The sequence below is a fragment of the Sus scrofa genome, chromosome 9 (assembly GCF_000003025.6).
Source record: "Sus scrofa isolate TJ Tabasco breed Duroc chromosome 9, Sscrofa11.1, whole genome shotgun sequence".
Lineage (NCBI taxonomy): Eukaryota > Metazoa > Chordata > Mammalia > Artiodactyla > Suidae > Sus > Sus scrofa.
Genome location: NC_010451.4, coordinates 74,291,954 through 74,316,440, shown reverse-complemented (window position 1 = coordinate 74,316,440; position 24,487 = coordinate 74,291,954). Strand labels below are relative to the sequence as shown.

The following is a 24,487-nucleotide window of genomic DNA, read 5'->3' as shown; positions in this document are numbered from 1 at the left end:
GACAATCATCAAATAACAAGAGAAGAGAACAAAAGAGGAAGGGAAGAAAAAAACACCTAAAAAACACTGGGAATCAAGATGGTGGATGAGTAGGATATGGAGCTTACTTCGCCCACAAAAATATTAACAAAAAAAATCTACATGTAGAATGATTTGAATAGAACATCTACTGAATTATGGGAAGAAGACTTCAGACTTCCATAAAGGGAAATAGAACCTTCACCTAACTGGGTAGAACAAAAGGAAAAAGAAGAGAGGGAAAAAGAGAAAAAAAAAGGAATCAGGATGAGACCAGCACTCCTGAGTGAGAGCTGTGAAAAAGGAAAGGAATCCACACTCTGGGAGGGGAGATCAGCCAGGACAGAGGCAGAGCCTCAAAGCATCAGAAAAAAGCAAAGCAGCAGTCTGAGGAGGGCAAGGCAGAGAGAGAGCCACAGAGACAATCGATACCACCACCTGATTCAAAACAGCCTGAGACTCTCAGGCAGAGGGTGGGTGCTGAGACTTGGGTTTTGAGGTCAATTCTGGGGAGAGGATAAGTATTGGCTGTGTAGAAAAAGCCTGAGGAAGCTAGGGAATGGTGTGGCATAGCAGAGGTTGTGGGAGGAGGCCTGGGCCCACCAGAGAAGCAAGGCACCATTGTTGCAGAGGATGAGAGGAAAGGAGGTGGACAGCTCTCAGGTCACAGGGGTGTTTGGGGTACAGGGGCAGGTATAAACTGCTGAAGCCATCTCAGACTCCAAAGGTAAGTGCAGCCTGCCGCAACTGAGTCTCGTGACCAAGCACTGCCTGTTTCCTGAGTCACATTACAGAGTGTTGCTGTAGAGACCCTGGGGCACCGCCTCCAAAGCTCTGGGTGTCACTGCCGCTGCTGAGGGTCCTGCACCAGGCAAAGCCTGCAACCCCCATCTCCCCATGAGTTGGTACCACTGCCAAGGGCCCAAGTAGTAGGCAGAACCATTGTCCCCACCTTCCTGGAAGCAAAGGCAGGCTATGCACCTGCACACCACCTATAAAAGGAATAACAGCCTGCACAAACTGAGGAAAGAGAGAGCAATCATCCAAACCAAAAGCAGTTCTCATGCCAAAAACAAAAATAGTAAGCCCTCCCAGGCTACCCAGGGACATATGAACAGCCCTCCAAGACTACAGTAGATAATTGTTTTCTCTAAATTTGCAGAGTAAGAAAAATATAAGCAAAATGAAGAAGCACAGGAACCATTCCCAGTGAAAGAACAGGAGAATTCTGCTGAAGGAGCAATGAAATAGACATCTTCAGTCTACAGACACTTAGCTCAATAGGAGGTAAAGAAAATACTGAAGGAATTAAGAACAGATATCAACAGTAATGTAGACTAATTTTTAAAAGAACTAGAAACTATAAAGAGGAGCCAGGATAAATTAGAAAATTCATCTGCAGAGACAAAAGCTGAATTAAAGGCATGAAATAACTGAATGAATAATGCAGAACGAATAAGCAACGATTAAGAGAGAATAATGGAAATTACCAAGACAGGATAGCAGATAGAAAATCAAATTAAAAAAATGAAAGTATTATAAGAGACCTATGGGTTAATATCAAAAGGGCCAATCTATGCATAATAGGGATTCCAGAACAGGAAAAGGGGACTGAAAATATATATTTGAAGAAATTATGGCTGAAAATATTCCAAATCTAAAAAAAGAAGCCATTATCAAGATACTGGAAGCACAGAGGGCCCCAAACAAGTTGAACCCAAACAGATAAACACCAAGACATATTATAATAATAGCAAAGGTAAAATAATAAGGATATTTGAGCCTTTATGACCATTTGTCTAAAGCAAACAGTATATAGGAAGGAGTTAACATACTTGAAAAAGAGTGCAACCACAAATCAAAAGCAATATATTCACAAAAACCAAAAAGAAGAGAACACAAGCATAAATAAAAGGAAATCATCCAACCAAAAAAAAAAAAAAAAAAAAAAAGACAGACAAAGGAGAAACATAGAATCAACTGGAAAACAATGTTTAAAATGGCAATAAATACATGGTTATCAATAGTTACCTTTAATGACAACAGATTGAATGCTCCAATCAAAAGACAGAGTGGCCGACTGAAGCTTAAAAAACAAGAGCTTAAAATATGCTGCTATGAGAGACCCACCTTAGGGCAGAAGGAAACATATAATAGAAAGTGAAGGGATGGAAAAAGATATTTCACACAAATGGAAATGACAGGAAAGTGGGAGTGGCAACACTTATATCAGACAAAACAGACTTTAAAACAAAGACCATAGAGAGAGATAAAAAACGACACTATTTAATGATAAAAGGATCAATTCAGGGAGAGGATATTACATGTGTCAACATATATGCCCCTCATAAAGAAGCACCCAAATACATAAAATACTAACAGGCATAAAAAGGAGAAACTGATGGGAATATAATAATAGTAGGAGACTTTAACAGCCCACTTACACCAATGGGCAGACTCTCAAGACAGAAAATCAATAAGGTAACAGAGATCCTGAATGTCACAACAGAAGAGTTAGACTTAATTGATATTGTCAGGATATTACAAATCCCCCTCCCCCAAAAAACCCTCAAACCAGAATACACATTCTTTTCAAGTGCACATCAAACATTCTATAGGACTGACCACAAACTGGGGAACAAAACTAACCACAACCAATTTAAAAGTAGAGAAATTATTTCAAGCATCTTCTTTGACCACAATGGCATAAAACTAGAAATCAACCACAGGAAAAGAAATGAGTAAAAAACTGACTACATGGAAACTAAACAACATGCTACTAAAAAAAATCCAATGGGTCAATGATGAAATCAAAAAGGAAATGAAAAAAGTACCTTGAGACAAATCACAATGAAAACACAACCATATCAAATCTATGGGAGGCTGTAAAAGTAGTTCTTGGAGGGAAGTTCATGGTGATATATGCCTTCCTCAAAAAACAAGAAAAATCTCAAACCTAATTTACCACTTATAAATTAGAAAAAGAACAAACAAAACCTAAAGTCAGCAGAAGGAATGAAATCATAAAGATCAGAGAGTAAATCAATAAAATAGATACAAAAAACAACTAGAAAAAAAATCAATAAAACTAAGAACTGGTTCTTTGAAAGGGTAAACTAAATTGACATAAAATTCTGGCCAGACTAACCAAGAATAAGAGAGCGAGAACCCAAATAAGCAAAATAAGAAATGAAAAAGGAGAAAACTCAACAGTGACTGTAAAAATACAAAAAACATAAGAGAATACTATGAACAATTACATATCAACAATTTTGACAACCTAGAAGAAATGGACACATTTCTATAAACATATAGCCTATCAAAACTGAATCAAGAAAAAATAGATAATCAAACAGACTGATCACAAGAAATGAAATTGAATATGTAATAAAAAAAAAAACCTCTCTACAAACAAAAGTCAAGGACCAGATAGCTTCACAGATGAATTCTACCAAAGAACTTATACCAATCCTTCTTATACTTTACCAAAAGACTGAAGAATAAAGAACACTCACAAAAATATCCTATGAAGCCAACATATCCCTAATACCAAAATCAAATAAAGATACTACCAAAAAAGAAAATTATAGGCTGTTATCTTTGATGAATACATATGGAAAAATCTGCAACAAAATTTTGGCCAACTAAATCTAACAACACATGAAAAAGAGCATACACTATGATGAAATGGGATTCATGACAAGTTCAAAGGATGATTCATCATATGCAAATCAATGTCATATACCACATCAACAAACATCAAAAACCACATGATCATCTCAATAGATACAACAAAAGATACAGACAAAATCCAACATCCATTCATGACAAAAACTCTTAACAAAGTTGGTATAGAGGGAACATATCTCTATATTATAGAAGCCATATATGACAAACCCACAGCCAAAATAATACTCAACAGAAGGCCTTCCTGCTAAAATCTAGAATAAGATAAGGATGCCCACTGTCACCACTTTTATTCAGCATAGTGTTGGAAATCCTAGTCACAGTAATCAGACAAAAAAAAAAAATCCAAATTGAAAGAAAAGAGGTAAAATTGTCACTCTATACAGATGACATGATACTATATATAGAAAACCCTAAGAACTCCACACAAAAAGAACTCAAACTGATAAATGAGTTGAGCAGAGTAGCACAATACAAGATTAACATGCAGAAATTAGTTGCACTTCTCTATACTAACAACAAAATAAAGGTATAGAAAAAAGTACCTTTTAAAATTCCACCAAAAAAAAAAATTTACATACCTGGTAATGAACCTAAGCAAGAAGGTGAAAGACTCATACCCTGAGAAGTATAAAACATTAATAAAGGAAATTAAAGTGGATTCAAAGAAATGGAAAGATTCCATACTCCTAGATTGCAAGAATTAATATTGTTAAAATGGCCATACCACCCAAAACAATCTACAGATTTAATGCAATCCCTATCATGTTACCTATGACATTTTTCGCACACTAGAGCAAATAACTCCAAAATTTACAGGAAACCATAAAAGACCCATAATAATCAAAGAAATCCAGAGAGGGTAAAACAACAACAACAACAACAAAAACCCCCAAAAAACCAAAGCAGTAGGCATAACTCTCCCATACTTCAGACAGTATCACAAAGCTATAGTAATTGAGACAGTGTGGTACTGGTACAAAAACAGACACATGTATCAATGGAACAGAGTAGAGAGCCCAGAAATAAACCAGGACACCTACAGTCCATTAATCTTTGACAAGGGAGGCAAAATTATAAAATGGGAAAAAGTTTCTTCAGCAAGTAGTGTTGGGAAACTGGACAGCTGTATGTAAATCAATGAAATTAGAACACACCCTCACACCATGCACAAAAATAAACTCAAAATGGCTTAAAGACTTACATATAAGACACCATAAAACCCCTAGAAGAGAATATGGGCAGAATATGTAAATATTGTAAATATCTATGCACCCAACATAGGGTCACCACAATATACAAAGCAACTGCTAACAACCTTAAAAGGAGAAATCGACTATAACACAATAATAATAGGGGACTTTAACACCCCACTTACAGCAATGGACAGATCAACCAGACAGAAAATCAATAAGGAAACAAAGGCCCTGAATGATGCATTAAACCAGATGGACTTAGTAGATATTTTTAGGACATTCCATCCAAAAGCAACAGAATACACATTCTTCTCAAGTGCGCATGGAACATTTTCTAAGATTGATCACATTCTGGGCTACAAATCCAACCTCGATAATGTTAAGAAAATTGAAATCATATCAAGGATCTTTTCCGACCACAACACTATACGACTAGAAATTAACAACAAGAAAAAAACTGCAAAAAACACAAACACATGGAGACTAAACAACCAATGGATCACTGAGGAAGTCAAAGAAGAAATTAAAAAATACCTAGAAGCAAATGACAACAAAGATGCAACACTCCAAAACCTATGGGATGCAGCAAAAGCCATTCTAAGAGGAAAGTTTATAGCAATACAAGCCCACCTCAGGAAACAAGAAAAAGCTCAAATCCATAAGCTAACTTTACAAGCAGCTCGAGAGAGAAGAACAAACAAGACCTAAAGTTAGCAGAAGGAAAGAAATCATAAAGATCAGAGCAGATGGAGTTCCCGTCGTGGCGCAGTGGTTAACGAATCCGACTAGGAACCATGAGGTTGCGGGTTTGGTCCCTGCCCTTGCTCAGTGGGTTAACGATCCGGCATTGCCGTGAGCTGTGGTGTAGGTTGCAGATGCGGCTCGGATCCCGCGTTGCTGTGGCTCTGGCATAGGCCAGTGGCTACAGCTCCGATTCGACCCCTAGCCTGGGAACCTCCATATGCCGCGGGAGCGGCCCAAAGAAAAAAAAAAAAAAAAAAAAAAAAAAAAAAAAAAGATCAGAGCAGAAATCAATGAAATAGAAACAAAGATAACCATAGAAAAGATCAATGAAACAAAAAGCTGGTTCTTTGAAAAGATCAACAAAATTGATAAACCCCTAGCCAGACTTAGCAAGCAAAAAAGAGAGGTCTCAAATCAATAAAGTTAGAAATGAAAAAGGAGAAGTAACAACGGACATCACAGAAACACAAAGGATCATAAGAGGCTACTATATGCAACTATATGCCAATAAAATGGAAAACTAGAAGAAATGGATAAATTCTTAGAAAAGTACAATCTTCCCAAGACTAAACCAAGATGAAATAGAAAAGATGAATGGACCAATCACAAGAACTGAAATTGAAACTGTGATTAAAAAACTTCCAACAAACAAAAGTCCAGGACCAGATGGCTTCACAGGCAAATTCTAACAAACATTTAGAGAAGAGCTCACACCTATCCTTCTGAAACTATTTCAAAAAATTGCTGAGGAAGGGATACTCCTAAACTCATTCTATGAGGCCACCATCACCCTGATACCAAAACCAGACAAACATACCACAAAAAAAGAAAACTACAGGCCAATCTCACTGATGAACATTGATGCAAAAATCCTCAGTGAAATAATAGCAAACCGCATCCAACAATACATTAAAAGGATTGTACGTCATGATCAAGTGGGATTTATCCCAGGGATGAAAGGGTTGTTCAATATCTGCAAATCTATCAGTGTGATACACCACATTAACAAACTGAATAAAAATCACATGATCCTCTCAACAGATGTGGAAAAAGCCTTTGACAAAATCAAACACCCATTTCTGAAAAAAACCCTTCAGAAAGTGAGCATGGTGGTAACCTACCTCAACATAATCAAGGTCATATATGAGAAACCCACAGCGAACATCATAAAAAAAAAAAAATGTCAAGAGACAAAAAAGGACACTATATAATGATCAAAAGATCAGTCCAAGAAGTTATAACAATATATATGCCCCCAACATAAGGACAACTCAATATATAGGCTGACAAACATAAAAGGAGAAATTGACAGTAAGACAATAATAGTGAGGGACCTTAGTACCCCACTTACATCAATGGACAGATCATCCCAAAAGAAAATCAGTAAGGAAATACAAGCCTTATATGACACATTAGAACAGATAGACTTTGTTGATATTAATAGAGCATTTCATCCAAAAGCAGCAAAATACTCATTCTTTTCAAGTTCATATGAACATTCTTCAGCATAGATCACATGCTGGGACACAAAGCAAGCACTGGCACATTAAAGATTGAAATCATATTAACCATATTTTCTCACCATAAAGCCATGAGACCAGAAATCAACTACAAGGAAAAATCTGTAAAAAATACAAACACTTGAAGGCTTAACTATATACTACTAAATAACCAAGGAACCACTGAACAAATCAAAATGGGTATAAAAAAATACCTATAGACAAATGAAAACTAGAACAACAATCCAAACCCATGGGGACTCAGGAAAAGCAGTTTTGAGAGGGAAGTTTATAGCAATACAACCATACCTCAGGAAACAAGAAAAATCTCTAACAACATAACTTTACACTTAAAGCAACTAAAGAAAGAGCAAACAAAACTCAAAGTTAGAAGAAGGAAAGAAATCATTAAAAGCTAAGCAGACGGCTCCTTGTCTGACACAACTTACAAAAATTACTGGAAATGGATTAAAGACTTAAACGTATGACCAGAAAACATAAAACGTCTAGAAGAGAGCAGAGGAAAAAGACTCCTTTTACATTCTTCCTAGTAATGGTTTTTTTGGGTATGACATCAAATGCAAATACCAATAACTGTGACTACATCAAACTAAAAAGCTTTTGCAAATTAAAAAAAAAAAAGAACCAAACAATAAAATAAGTAAGTACATATGGAACTAGAGAAAATATATGCAAATCACATATCTAGAAAAGGGTTATTATCCAAACTATAAAGGGAACTTAAACAAATCAGTAGAAAATAATAACCTAATTAAAAGTAGGCAAAGGATCTGAACAGAAGTTTTTCCAAAGAAGTTAAGATGTACAAATAGCCAACACATACATTAAAAAGGTGTTCAAGGAGTTCCCGTCGTGATGCAGTAGTTAACCATGAGGTTGCGGGTTCAATCCCTGCCCTTGCTCAGTGGGTTAACGATCTGGCGTTGCCGTGAGCTGTGGTGTAGGTTGCAGACGCGGCTCGGATCCTGTGTTGCTGTGGCTCTGGCGTAGGCCAGTGGCTACAGCTCCGATTAGACCCCCAGCCTGGGAACCTCCATATGCCACGGGAGCGGCCCAAGAAAAGGCAAAAAGACAAAAATAAAAAATAAAAAAAAAAAAAAAAAAAAAAGGTTTTCAACAATACTGACCATTAGGGAAATGAAAATCGAAACATCAATGAGACACCACCTTGTAACTGTTAAAATGACTATATTCAAAAAGACAAGAAGTAAGTGCTGGTATGATATGGAGAAAAGAGAACCCTTATACACTGTTGGTAGGAATATAAACTGGTGCAGTCATTCTGTGAAACAGTACAGAGGTCCCTGAAAAAATTAAAACTGGAACTACCATATGATACAGATTCCCATTTCTGCATAATATCCCCCCAAAATGAAGAAATTATTTTGAGGAGATAAGTACATCCCCATGTTCATTAGTCACAATGGCTAAGATGTGGAAGGAACTTAAATGTCCACTGACAGATGAATGGCTAAAGAAAACATGATATCTATTTTATATACACATATACACAAAGTAGAACATTATTCACCCATTAAAAAGAGGAAACTGCTTTTTTTCTACACTATAAATGAATCTTCAGGACTTATACTAAGTGGAATAAGATAGCAGAGAAAAACAAATAAATTATTATCTTACTTAATGTGGAATATAAAAAAGTTAAAATTATTTAAACAGAGTAAACTAGTGGTTGCCAGTTGTTGCCAAAATAGGGTGTAAGAAATAGAGAAATAATGGTCAAACAGAATAAACCTCTAGTTATAAGTTGAACAAGTTCTAGAGATATAATATACAACATCACGACTATAGTTAAAAATACTGCATTATATGAAGTTCTCTGGTAGTGCAGTGGGTTAAGGATCCAGTGCTGTCACTGCAGTGGCCTGGGTTTCTATTGTGGCAGGAGTTTTATCCCTGGCCTGGGAACTTCCTCATACCGTGGGTGTGTAAAGCAGCAACAACAACAAAAACAGCAACAAACTAAACTGTACTATATACTTAAAAAATACAAAGAGAGTAGAACCCAAATGCCCTCACATGAATACACACACACAAACAGGTAATTATATGAGGTGTTAGATCTGTTAACTAAGCTTATCACTACAATCATTTTGCAATATGCATGTGTATCAAATTATCAGATGGTACATATTAAACTTACACATGGTATATGTCAATTATATATAAATAAAGCTGGGAAAAAAAGATTTCCAAATATAAATAATGAAGTCTTTCTCATTTAGATTAAAACATGTTAATTCCTTAAGAAAAATAAAATCAGAGCAGAAATAAATGAAGTAGAAATGAAAAAATAGAAAAAAAATTAATGAAACAAAACGCTGCTTCTTTGAAAAGATCAATAAAATTGATAAACCCTTAGCTGGATGCATCAAGAAAAATAGGGAGAGGGCTCAAATCAACAAAATTAGAAATGAAAAGGAGAAGTTACAATAGACATCACAGAAACACAAAGGCTCATAAGCAACTATTACAAGCAACTATATGCCAACAAAATGGATAACCTAAAAGAATGAACAAATTCTTGCAAAAGTACGATCTTCTCAAAGGTGGAAAAGGTGAAACAATTCCTACTAAGATCAAGAACAAGACAAGTATGACCACTCTTGCAACTGTTACTCAACATAGTTTTGCAAGTCCTAGTCTCAGCAATGAGAAGAAAAAGAAATAAAATGAATCCAAATGGAAAATAAAAACTATTACTGTTTTTAGATGACATATAACATACATAGAAAATCCTAAAGATGCTACCAGAAAACTGTTAGAGATCATCAATGAATTAGGTAAAATTTCAGGATACACAATTTAATACACAGAAACTGACTGCATTTACACATACTAACAATGAAGGATCACAAAGAAAAATTAGGGAAACCCAGAAAGAAATCAAAAATGATGCAAACAGATGGAAAGATATACCATGCTTTTGGATTGGAAAATTCAATCCTGCCAAAAAGACTATACTATCAAAAGTAATCTATAGATTCAACAAAATGCCTATCAAATTACCAATGACATTCTTCATAGAACTAGAAGAAAATACTTTAGAATCTGTGTGGAAACACAAAAGACTCAACAGCTGAAGCAACACTGAAAAAGAAAAAGAGAACTGGAAGAATCAGGCTCTCTGACTTTAGACTATACTACAAAGCTACAGTCATCTAAACAATATAGTACTAGCACAAAGACATACAGATCAAGGGAAGAGTACAGAAAACCCAGAAATAAACCCACATGGTCAATCTATGACAAAGTAGGCAAGAATATACAATGCAGAAAAGACAGTCTCTTCAATAAGTGATGTTGGGAAAACTGGACAACTACATGCAAAAGTGACTACTCAATAATCTGTAATAACCTATATGGGAAAAGAATCTGAAAAATAATGGAGATATATATACACACACACACACACATATATATATATATACACACACACACACACACATATATATATACACACACACATATATATACACACACACACACATATATATACATATATATATATATATATATAACTGCATCATTTTGCTGAACACCAGAAACTAACACAACATTGTAAACCAACTATACTTCAATAAATATTAAAAATTAAAAATAAAAATCAAGAAAGGCGCTACCTACTAGATCGCACATTCCTCCAGGGCTGAGACTAAAGTTTATTTCCAGGCATAATCCTAATACCTAATAAAGCTAGTAATAGTACACACATAATAAAAATATGGATCTTTGTATTCTCAGGATCTAGTAGATTACTATGTAAATAGTGAAAATTGGAGTTCCTGTTGTGGCTCAGTGGTTAACGAATCTGATGAGGAATCATGAGGTTGCGGGTTTGATCCCTGGCCTTGCTCAGTGGGTAAAGGATCCAGTGTTGCCCTGAGCTGTGGTGTAGGTCACAGATGCAGCTCATATCCCGTGTTGCTGAGGCTGTGGCGTAGGCTGGCAGCTACAGCTCTGATCAGACCCCTAGCCTGGGAATCTCTATATGCTGCCAATGTGGGCCTAGAAAAAGACCAAAAAAAAAAAAAAAGTTAAAATTAATACACAAATACACACATACATACGTATATTTTGAATGTATGAAACCAATCAGCTAATCAATTTTAGGCAAATACATGGCCATATACCTAAATAAATTGAAATTTTCCCCCAGTAAATATAAGGAGTTTTAGAACAGAATCTAAAGCCCCAAAATATAGTTTTTGGCAAATTATAAGAACTGAAAATCTGTATATGCAATATATCTCCAGGTTAGTAAATAACAAAGGTTTTTTGTGATCTTGCAACTTATACTACATTAATGCCTGTTTAATTATGAATTTCTACTACTTTAACAGATATACTTTCAAGTCCAGCACAAATATGAAACATATATTTAAATCATGTGAAATATACATATAACATTATTCTATACTTTTGGATATTTCAAAATGTATTAATAAAAACAAACAACAATTAGATGAGATCCCAATTTTCCAGGGAGTTGAATTCTAGAAATTGTCTGCATGTTTGTCTTTTGAAAACTTAAACACATTTTCTTAAAGAAACAAAGTTAGAAACGTTGACTAGGTTTTCACTGAATTATACAAAAGCCTATTTAGTGTGTGATGTGGTTTGGTACTTATTATGAAAAGAAGCAAAGAAAAACACCATTGAAGCACAATTAAGCAAAACAAGATCAATAAAATTGAGTATTGTTTTATTCACCCCAAATGCAAATACCTCTGGGAAAGAATACAGGTTTAAGTAAAGGACTGACAGAGAGATACATGAAGACACTATGGAAATTTTAAAGTGGACTTGTAGGTTTTGGAGGTTAACAGCATGCCTGCCTCATATCTAATTTATCTCCAAACATTATGAGCCAAAACATACTAGGCTCAACTTTTAGGTCACAAATGTAATGATAAAAGGGAAGAAAGAGGATATTTTTAAACAAAAGGAAAAAAAAAAAAAAAGAGAGAGTGTCCATGGGAGCAGTACAAACTCTATGGCTAGAAGGTGATTCTGCCAGCAGCCTGGTAGGGGACTGCAATAATAGTGCACAGTTTGTGGCAAGCTTCAGGAAAAGTCCAAGTGGCACAAGTTCTGCAATTGGCCACAAGAGCCAGGAATGGCCCTACAGGTGGGCAGAGTGACTGCAAGAACAGCACAAGCTCCTAAGAGGGGCCTGGCAGAGCGAAGGAACATGGGAATGGTGTTCCTTTTGCAGCTACAGATAGTGCCTTTTATCATCAGCTAGAGAACAGCCGCTGCCTTTGGGGCTACAGATAGTGCTTCCTAGAGCAGCCAAACAAAGATAGTGACCATGGGAACAGGCACCTCCCCCCATGGCTACATGAGAGCAATCCCGAGAGCCTCCTTGGCAAAGGGAAGGACTGCTATTCATGTTGCCAGCTACAGGAAATGGTTCTGAGAGCTTCTGGTAGCAAGCGGGGGTTGTGGGAGCCACTGTTGCCCGCCGCTACAAAAGCAGTCCTGTGAACCAAGAACCAATGCCACCACTTTCACAGACCCCATCCCAAGCAGCCAACCAACTCTAGGTTGGTAGAGGTAGCATGATACTGCTGCTTGCATCTTGTGCTCTCGGTACATGTGAGCCACTACCACCCCTGAAAACTCCAGGACTGGGCATCAGCTGCTGAATCTACATACTTGGTGTCATGGGGACCATAAGTACAAAAAGACAGACAATATGAGATGACAAAGAAGTAACTTTCAGACAAAGGAACAAGACAAAATAAATAAATGAAGAGGAGATAAGCAACTTCTCACTTGAGTTGAGGGAACACAGAGAATCCCATACAGGATAAACCCAAGGAGAAACATGGAAAGACATATACTAACCAAACTGATAAACTTTAAATACAAAGAAAAAAGTATTAAAAGCCACAAGGGAAAAGCAACAAATAACATACAAGGGAACCCCCATAAAGATATCAGCCTACATTTCAAAAGAAACTCTGTAAGCTAGAAGGGAGTAGCAATATATATTTAAGGTCATGAAGGGATGACCAGGAATACTCCACTCATCAAGGCTCTCATTCAGATTTAATGGAGATCAAAAGTTTTTCAGACAAGGAAAAGCTAGGAAAATTCAGCACCACCAAACCAGCTCTACAACAAATACTAAAAAGGACTCCTCTAGTAAGAAAAGGAAAGGTCACAATTAGAATCAAGAAAACTACAAATGAGAAGGCTTACAAGTAAAGGCAAACATAAAGATATGAAATCATATATACACAAATATGATACCAAAGCCAGCAATCATGAGGAGGGTACAAATGCAGAATACTGAAAATACATTTGCAATTAAGAGACCAGGAACCAAAACCAATTCTGTACATATGGTTATATCAAAATCTAATGGGAACTACAAACCAAAAAACTACAAGGGACACACACCTGAAAAAGAAAAAGCAAACCAAATACAATACTAAAGACAGTCAGAAAATCACAAGAGAAGAGAACAAAAGAGGAAGGGGAAAAAAAGACCTAAAATAATGAGTCTGAAACAATTTAGGAAATGGCAATAATACACACATATCCATCATTACATTAAAGGTAAGTGTATTAAATGCCCCAACCAAAAGACACAGACCAAATGAATGGATACAAAAACAAGACCCAGGAGTTCCCATTGTGGCTCAGTGGTTAATAAATTTGACTAGGAACCATGAGGTTGCAGGTTCAATCCCTGGCCTTGTTCAGTGGGTTAAGGATCCAGTGTTGCCATGAGCTGTGGTGTAGGTCACAGTCATGGATCAGATTCCACATTGCTATGGCTCTGGCATTGGCCGGCGGCTACAGCTCTGATTAGACCCCTAGCCTGGGAACCTCCATATGCCACAGGTGTGGCCCTAGAAAAGACAAAAAAGACAAAAAAAAAAAAAAAAAAAAAAAAAAACCCCATATATATGCTATTTACAAAAGACCCACTTCAGACATAAGGACACATACAGACTGAAAGTGAGGGGATGGAAGAAGGTATTAGATGCAAACGGAAATCAAAGGAAAGCAGGAGTAGCAATATTTATATCAAACAAAATACTTACTTTTATTTTATTTTTTTTTTCTGCTGGTTTATTTATTTATTTATTCAAAATACTTACTTTTAAAATAAAGAGGTCACAAGAGACAAAGGGCACTTTATAAATATAAATTGATCAAAGGATCAATCCAAGAAGAAGATACAACAAATGTAAATATATATGCACCCCACATAGGAGCACCACAGTTACGCTAACTGTGATAAGAGGAGAAATCAACAACAATACAACAGTGGGGGACTTTAACACCCATTTACAGCAATGGACAGATCATCCAGACAGAACTAGAACAAAATACTTTAAAATTTTTATGGGAACACAGCAGACCCTCAATAGCCAAAGCAACATTGAAAAAGAAAAACGAAACTGGAGGACTCAGGTGCCCTGCCTTCCAAATACACAAAGCTACAGTTATCAAAACATATGATGCACAAAAACAGAACTATGGTTCAGTGGAACAGGACAGAATGCCCAGAAATAAACCCAAGCCCCTATGGTCAACTAATCTATGTCAAAGGAGGCAACAACACACAGTGGAAGAAGACAGTTTCTTCAAAAATGGTGCTGGGAAAACTGGACAGCTACATGTAAAACAATGAAATTAGAACACTCTCTAATACCACTCACAAAAACTAACTAAACGGATTAAAGACCTAAATGTAAGGCCAGAAATTATAAAATTCCTAGAGGAAAAGAGACAGAATGCTCTTTGACATAAATCACAACATCTTGTTTGTTCCATCTCCTAAAAGAATGCAATAAAAAGAAAAATAAGACAATGGGACCTAATTAAACTCAAAAGGTTTTGCACAGCAAAGGAAAACATAAGCGAACAAACAAAAAGAAAGAAAAGAAAAAGAAAACTCACAGAATGGGAGAAAATCTTTGTAAAGGCTGTAACTGATCTGGGTCTAATCTCCCAAATGTACAAGCGATTCCTACAACTCAACAACAACAACAACAAAACAAACAACCCAATCAAAAAATAGGCAGAAGACCTAAATAGACATTTCTCCAAAAAAGACAGGGATATGGCCAACAGGCACATGAAAAGATGCTACATGTCACTAATTAATAGATAAATGCAAATCAAAACAACGAGATACCACCTCACACCAGTCATAATAGCCATCATTAATAAGTCTACAAACAATAAATGCTAGAGAGGGTGCAGAGAAAAGGGAACCTTCCTTCATTGTTGGTGGGAATGTAAACTGGTACAACCACTGTGGCAGACAGTATGGATGTTACTCAGAAAACTAAATATAGAACTACTATATGATCCATTAATCCCACTCCTGGGTATATATCAGACAAAACCATAATTCAAAAATACAGGTGTACCCTTATGTTCATTGCAGCACTAATCACAATAGCCAAGACATGGAAACAACCTAAATGTCCATCAACAAATGAATGGATTAAGAAGATGTAGTGCATATATACAATGGAATACTACTCAGCCATATAAAAGAATGTAATAATGCCATTTGCAGCAACTTGGATGCAAGTAGAGATTAATAATACTAAGTGAAGAAAGTCACAAAGAGAAGACAAATATCATATGATATCACTTATATGTGGAATCTAAAATATGGCACAAAGGAAACTACCTATAGAACAGAAAAAGACTCATGGACATAGAGAACAGAGTTGTGCTTACCAAGGGGAAGGGGGAGGATGTGGGATGCACAGGGAGTTAGGGGTTGGTAGATGCAAACTATTACATTTCAAAAAAAAAGTTTCCTGAAGTATTGGGACATGAATTTGAAGAACAAAGAGAAAAATGCACAAATGAATGTGCACTGTGATAGAAAGATTATCTGGCTCTAAATTAACTGAGCTACAACAGTAGCTCAACAGTACAGCTACAACAGTAACAAAACATTTTAAATCCATAAAGTGTGTTATAAACATAATCACCGTAAGGTTAGAATGGTGAAGGCAGAGATACTGGATCAAAACCTTGTCCTCTCAGTAAAATGATAATCCAGCCTAGCTGCTATCAAGAAGGCTGGTACGAAGTCCAGGACAGTGGGAGGGGAGAGTATGGGAGAGTGAACCTTCAAAATTTCATTGCTCAAAACCAGCAAGGCCTATATTTTCAAATACCGACCTCAGTCCATACTTTGATACACTGTTTCATAGAACCATTAACCTCTGGATGCCACAGAAAATCCTGAAAAAGAAATGTAAGAAAGGAAAAAACTAATATGTTATATCCACCATTCAAAATAAATATTAGCATATCTCTTACAGAGTATTTAAAAGTAAAACACCACCTTGTCTATAATATCTTCATTTCTCACCTCAACTTGTTAAGAGTCTCACAATAGTTCTCCTTGTGTTCACTTTTGCTTTTTTCTAAAATATTCTCCACATTTTAGCCAGAGTAATGTTTTAAAAATTTAAATCCAGGAGTTTTTGTTGTGGCTTAGCAGGATAAGAACCTGACATAGTGTATGTGAAGATACGGGTTTGATCTCTGGTCTTGTTCAGTGGGTTAAGGATCCAGCGCTGCTACAAACTGTGATATAGGTTGCAGATGCAGTTAGGATCTGGCATTGCTGTGGCTGTGGTATAGGTCCCAACTATAGCTTTGAGTCAACCCCTAGCCCAGGAATTTCTATATGCCTCAGGTGTGACCTTACAAAGGAAAAAAAAAAATTAAATTAAATCTGAGCTTGCCACGTTCCTGCTTAAATTTCAAAGACTTTCAACTGCCATCAGAATAAATTCCAAAGTCCTTAAAATTCCTAAGAAAGTGCAGGATATGGCCTCTGCCTAGACATTCTGTTTCTTCTCCTGCCACTTTCCCTCTTACTCTAAGTACCCTTTTGGTTCTTGTTCAGCTTCTAGAATTTTCTACGAGCTCCTTTTTCTCCAGGGCTTTGTACATATTGTTCCTTCTGCCTATAATACTCATAAATTCTTCCACTGAGCCTAATCAGCAACTACTTATCCTTGGGGCCTCCATTAAAACATCATTTCCCTAAGAAGAAAAACTACTTTTAATTCCTTATTCTATACATTTCTAATGCCTCACTTTTTCCTTTTTGCCATCCCTATACCATGTTCAATTCCATGTAGAGAACTATAATGACTGGCAAGTTCCATTAGATCTAGGAATTGTCTTGATCCTCATCTGTATTCTCAGTGTCTAGAAGCCACTGTGACTGAGAACTCAGAAAATTCACATGTATTTCTTTTATAAACATTAATCCTGAATACATACTGGTTTCAAATTAATGTAAGATTATTTTTTTCTGGATAAAAAGTTGAGAGACCAGATTTTCTATTTTATTACACAAAACAGTGTACACTATTAAATTATCTTACTCTACTTATCTATTCTAAATACAATGAAATACATTTAGTATGTACAAAGCATTAGGTTATCTGCAAATAAATTTACCAACAAACAGATTCAACATTCTAACACTATAAGAACTTACCACTTTAACTGATGCAATCTTGTCTTCAAAAGGAATGTTTTCATGCTACCATTAAAAAAAAGAGCAAAGACAACAGAGAAATGTTAATATATAGATTAATTTTATGTAAATAATTCCTCCTTTAGCTGCTTTTGTTAATTTATTTATACACTTTATCCTTTTTTTTTTTTTTTTTTTTTTTTTTTGTCTTTTAAGGCCGCACTGGTGGCAAATGGAGGTTCCCAAGCTAGGGGTCAAATTGGAGCTGTAGCTGCTGGCCTACACCAGAGCCACAGCAACGCTGGATCTGAGCCGCGTCTGCAACCTACACCACAGCTCACGGCAATGCCAGATCCTTAACCCACTGAGCAACACCAGGGATTGAACCCATGTCCTCATGGATGCTAGTCGGGTTTGTTAACCTCCAAGCCATGACTGGCACTCCAAATTCTTTACATACAATTTGAAGGGGAAAAGACCTGCATAAAGTACCAAAAAATAAGTGACATTAGTTAATTTGTTTATACGTGATCTTCAACATTTTCAATGAAGTTTAAAGATAAAGCCAGAACTACAAGAACAAGCAGCTATGTGAACATGCCTACATAAATTATCTTTTTGTCAAACTTCTCATGATTCTAATTTAGTCCTAGCATTATTATCTGTGGCAGAGACTGACTGCTACCCTGAGTCCCTTCTAGTCAGACAGGACCACATGACTAGTTCTGTCCAATGTAATATGGCTAGCTGTAATATGGGTCACTTCTTGCCTAAAGTTCCCAGGACAGTTCCCTCTGACTTATCCTGACTACAGAGACTGAGGAGGTTGAAATGTTCCAAATGGTACAACTGGAAAATGATAAAAATTCCAATAGCAAAAATCCCTGAATGACTGAATGGAGCGAAGTCCCTTGTCAATCCACCTAGGACATGTAGTACTAAGTATTAAGATTTTAGAGTGGTTTGCTGCTATCGCAAGATGTAGTCCATTTTTACCAATATACTAGTATAGGCCCTGTCTAAACAGGAAGACATATATAACTCTAGATTATTGTAGATTTCAATTTAAGATGGTAGATAAGTAGCTCACTTGTAGAGAAAACTAAAATCCAGAAACTACAACTTCTTATAACTAAGTGTTCATTATAAAGAAAAAAAATCTTTTTATAGGTAAATATTCAGGGTGGAATAGAGGTGGTTAATAAGAAACTACTTCTCTTCTTTGAAACCAAAGTTGAAATGTTTTCATTAATTTAACCAAAAAGTATTTGCTTTTATTATCTCTATGAAATAAGGTTTGCTTTTATCAACAGGATAACTTTTTAAGCCCTTGTTAGTCCTGCTTAAGCATCTTTTGCTAAAATGGCTCTTGAGGCCATTAATTCAATGGAACTTTAAGCTATGTTACATAAAGTTTCCTTGGTCCAATAAGTGTAGGAAATACTGGGTCAGGGAAATCACACAGGTGTTCTCCTCCCCCTACCCCATCTTAACCTTTAAAAAAATTTCCTTGGAGAAATAGTATTCCTCTTTTTGCATAGCACAATTAATTCAATTAATTAAATCTCTTCACTTCATTATTTTAATATAACATTCAATATATATAAAAGAATATAGCACATATATGTAAATTACAAGGCACAGTAAAAAAACAAGCACTCATGAATCCATGGCACAAATTAGAGAATTACTAACACACTGAATGACCTGTGTGGCCCTCTTCCTCTCTAAATATCTTACTTCACCCAAAGGAAACAACCATCTTAAATTTTGCTTATATCTTGCCTTCTTTTTAATGATACAGTTTTGTCAACTATATGTATCCTTAGATTATATACTATTCAGTGTTGGCTTTCTTTCCAACTTTTAATTTTGAAAAATTTCAGACTTACCACAAAGATGATACCATTTACCAATTCTTAACATCTTCTACACTAGGTTATGTGTCTCTCTGCACCACATATACATAGTTTTTCTCTTTTGCTGAACCATATGAAAGCAAACTGCAGACAGTAATTTATCCTTAAATACCTAAAGACACATCTCCTAAGAATATGAACATTCTTTTACTTAACTTCAATACTATAGTCCTACCTAAGAATATGACATTGATAAACTATAATCTAGGAGTCCCTGCTTTGGCTCCATGGAATCGGCATCTCTGGAGCTATGATCACAGGTTCAATTCCCAGCCCATTTTAGGATCTGGAATTGCCAGCTCAGATCTGGTTCCTTGCCAAGGAACTCTATATTCCTTGGGCTGGCCAAAAAAGAAAAAAAAAAATTATCTGATATACAGTCCACAATCAAATTTTCCTAATTTTCCCAATAATGTCTTCTCCACAGTTTTTATATATTAATCTAGAATTCAATTAAAACTATGTATTGCATTTAGTTTTCATCCTTTTTTAGTTTCATTTAATCTAGAACATTCTCTGGGCTTTTAAAACTTTTACATATCAATTTATTTTATCAATATATTTCAAATATTATATTTATTATTTTTATAAAATCTAGGTCAGTTGATATAATGCACCAAACCTAGATTACAAACATCACTGATAGTTACCTCCTTGCACGTGTCTTTTTATGTTTCCCTAATAATAGTTCTAAAGGTTCACAGACTATACAAATGTTCACCCTCACATGATAATGCAAATTATTTTTTGAAGTGTTTGTAACAATGTACTCTCACCAGTAGTTTATGAGACACAGCCTCTCCAACATAACTTGTCAGACTTCATATCTTTCTGCCTTGTCAAATTTAATTTCTGCCACTAAAGTAGGTACAAAGCAGTATCTCACTATGGCCTTAATTTGCATTTCTCTGATTACATAATAAGGTTAAACATCTTCAGATTTACACTGGGATTTATGAAAGTATGCCTATCCCCTTTTTATTCTCCTGGGTTATCTTTTTATTAACTGGTTCCTTTTATTTCTTGGATACATGCAACAAATATATCCACTTTATAGCTTGTCTTTTTTCTTTAAGGTATCTTTTTTTTTTTTTTTTTTTGTCTTTTTTTGCCTTTTCTAGGGCCGCTCCCGCGGCATATGGAGGTTCCCAGGCTAGGGGTCGAATCGGAGCTGTAGCCACCGTCCTACGCCAGAGCCACGGCAACACGGGATCCGAGATGCATCTGTAGCCTACACCACAGCTCACAGCAACGCCGGATCGTTAACCCACTGAGCAAGGGCAGTGACTGAACTCACAACCTCATGGTTCCTAGTCGGATTCGTTAACCACTGCGCCACGACAGGAACTCCTCTTTAAGGTATCTTTTGATGATAATCTTAAAGTATGTTAATTTATTCATCTTTTATTTTATGGTTAGCACTTCTTGTTTCTCACATAAGAAACTTATTCCTACTTGAGGTTGAGTGCTGTCCCTTGAGGTATTAAAGATATTCTACATTTTTTCCTAAAGATTTCAAAGTTTGGACTCTCACATTTAAGTCTAAATCCATCTAGAAATGATTATACTTGATTATACTTGATGGTGTGAGGTAGGAGTCCGATTTCACTTTTTTCCATATATATATATATATATGGAATATATAATATGTATATATATATATATATATATATATATCTCCAATTGCCTCAGCATCATTAATTGACTAGCACTTTCTATCCCCAGGGATCTTTAATGACATATCCGTTACTTATTAAATCTTTGCATATGCATGCGTCTATTTCAGAGGTCTATATTCTCTTCCACTGGTTTTGTTGTTTAGCTCTACCAATAATACATTGCCATAATTACTACATAGTTAAAACAGGTCTTGATATTGGAGATCAATATCTCTTGTCCATGCTCTCCATATAAAATTTGGAATGAGTCCATGCTCTCCATATAAAATTTGGAATGAATTTAAGAAAAAACTTTAGTACAAGCAAATGTGCCAATAAACCCTTATAGCTATTGCTTATCTGAAAATGTCTTATATTTCAAGAATAGAGGAATCTGTATGCCAGGGATACGGTTCCAGCTTGAAACTTACTTTCTATCAGAACTTTAAAGCTATTAGTCTACTGTCCTCTGGTTCCCATTATTACTACTGAGAAACATGTTGGCTCAAAGCTTAGCCTTCTACTTATAGTCACTGCAGCTACAAGCATCTGTCTCCAGGGTAACCTGAATCTCTATTGCATGCCTACTGTTATTGTTCCCACCTCTGGTTTTGCCCCTTAGTTTGTTCCTTTTCAGGGGTGTATCTCAAAGTCTAGAAATACATCAACAAGTGCGGTTTTTTTTAATCTAGGATCTAGTTGGTTTGAGGTGGAAGGGGCCCCCAGAGTATCTAGCTTGCCCTTTGGCTGGAAGCAACAGAAAAATGTTTCTTTACTGTAAGACTTCTCAGGTTTTTAATATCCTAGCCTAAATTAAAACCATCTAAGAGCAGGATATGATATTTAGCTCTGCCCAAACTTACTTGACCAGAGCTTCTTACAGAACAAGTTTTCCACAAAATATAATCTGAAAAAAATCCTGCTCTAAAATTTCCTTTAAAAAATTTTTCCTCAATAGAGAAAAGAGACAAGTTTGAACAAACAATTATCTTCAATGTTCCTATTCTACTAAAATGAATCCTATTACCAAGGCTAAAAAAACACAACAAAATAAAACAAACAAAAACTTTAATGGAGTTACACAACATGCTGGGCTGTGCTAGGCATAAGACATGAATTTTGAAACAATGATAACACACAGTCTCTGTCCTCAAGGTGTTCAGAGACAAGAATAACTAAAACACAATATGGCAAATGCTCCACTAGCAGTTTGAATTACTTAGTTTTACAATAGCTCTCTCTTAAAGATTGTAACAAACTGTCTTTTTAAAAATGAATACAGGAATTCCCGTTGTGGCGCAGCAGAAACAAATCTGACTAGGAACCATGAGGTTGCGGGTTCAATCCCTGGCCTCACTCAGTGGGTTAAGGATCCAGCGTTACCATGAGCTATGGTGTAGGTCACAGACACGGCTCGGATCTGGCGTGGCTGTGGCTCTGGCATAGGCCAGTGGCTACAGCTTCCATTAGATCCCTAGCATGGGAACCTCCATATGCCGTGGGTGCGGCCCTAGAAAGCACAAAAAGATGCAAAAAAAAAAAAAAAAAAAAAAGTAAAAATAAAATAAAAATGCATACAAAGTAAAATGTATCTTGTTTGATAACTGTGGGATAAGCAGACAGCTCTAGAAAATAAAAAATGGAAACCCAGGTGTTAAAACTAGGGCTCAAAAACAATTTACCATATTGTACCCATTTTTGGCTACAGACTAAACCATTACAGCTTTTTTAAAATTGTTGCCAAATACATTATTCAATTTTCAAAAATCATATTCTAGGCCTAGAAATATTAAATTTTTTTAAATTAGAAATCTATTTTTAAATGTTTACTGAGTTTTCTACTTTAAACTATAAGAATCTCATGTCATTAAATAGCTCCAACTCTTCTGTATAATTTCCTATTTATAAATACAAATTGGAAAACACACTTATAGATGACAAATAAAATGAAAAAAATTGACTTTATCCTCTATTATACAGCTTTAAAATCTGTATTAGTCTTTTCTAGTAGACGAAATCTCTAATAGCCTATGGGTTTCTCTCACAAGGAATAGTTCCTAAGCACTTAATATCCACTACCATGATCACTATGAGACTAGCCACTTAGCTATGAAGTGCCTAAATTTTCAGCTTCTTACCACTGGGCAAGTTGATGTGTACAGGCAGGCAGATTTTCATCATAAATTCATGATCTACTACCCCTACAATTCTGAGCTTTCTTGTACTTTATTTTCTCTTCTTGCCACTTCCTACTTCCAATCATATGCAGTTGAAGACAGTGATAGCACCTTGAATCACTTCAAAAATATAAACAGAAGGATATGATAATGCATAAAAACATTAACAAACATTCAGAGATGTTCATCCTTGTGAGTTTTCAAAACAAGACATATATTTTTAAATGAGAGACACAAAAAACAGCAGAAATTTGTTGCATTGTCATTTTAACTATATAGCATGAATGCTTAGTGCCAGAAAGGTTGCAGTGTACATTGCTAATTACAACAAAGATTGAAACAGTTTAACAATATAGTCAATAATAATAAAAGTATTTATATTTTTTAACCTAGTATCTGCATTGTAGAGTTTCTATCCGAAGGAGACATCTTAAAAAGCAAAGTTTTAGCACAAATATACTTTTTAAAATGTCCTTTTAAAATTGCAAAATAGGACCAGAGACAAGATGGCAGAGAAGGACTCAGCTTACCTACTCTCATAAAAACACCAAAATTATAACTAACTGCTGAACAACCATCAACAAAACAGACTGAAAACTACCAAAAAAGAGAACCTACACCAAAAGACAAAGAATAAGCCACACAAAGATGGCAGGAGGGGCACTTTCACAATCTCATAACCACTGGTGGGTGACATATAGACTGGAAAATAACTATATCACAGAGGCTCTCCTACAGGAGTGAGACTTCTGAACCCCATGTCAGTTTCCCCAGCCTGGGGTTTTGGCATTGGGAGAAGGATCCCTTGGAGCATTTGTGTTGAGGGACACCAGGGCTTGAGGGCAGAAGCTCCTCAGGACGGGGTAAAGAGAGACTCCATTCTATAAGGGCACACAAAGGCTTTCATGTGCACTGGGACCCAGGGGAAAGCAGAGACTCTATAACAATCTGGGTCAAATCTACCTGTGGGTCTTGGAGGGTCTCCTGGGGAAGCACTGGGAGGCTGTGGCTCAATGTGAGGACCAGACCTTGGAGGTGGAGTTTCCAGGGAATAAACACTG

At 36.0% G+C, this 24,487-nt stretch overlaps 1 protein-coding gene across 2 annotated transcripts in view; it reads right to left on the bottom strand.

Moving 5' to 3' along the window:
* Positions 1-24,487, bottom strand: part of CASD1 (CAS1 domain containing 1) — a 71,076-nt gene that overhangs the window by 31,168 nt on the left and 15,421 nt on the right. For both annotated transcript variants that reach the window (XM_021063369.1, XM_021063368.1), the window contains exons 4-5: positions 17,694-17,738; positions 16,355-16,417 (exon numbers count right to left, since the gene is read on the bottom strand). In XM_021063369.1, the coding sequence (XP_020919028.1) occupies positions 16,355-16,417; positions 17,694-17,738 (108 nt within the window). The remainder of the gene's footprint in view (positions 1-16,354; positions 16,418-17,693; positions 17,739-24,487) is intronic.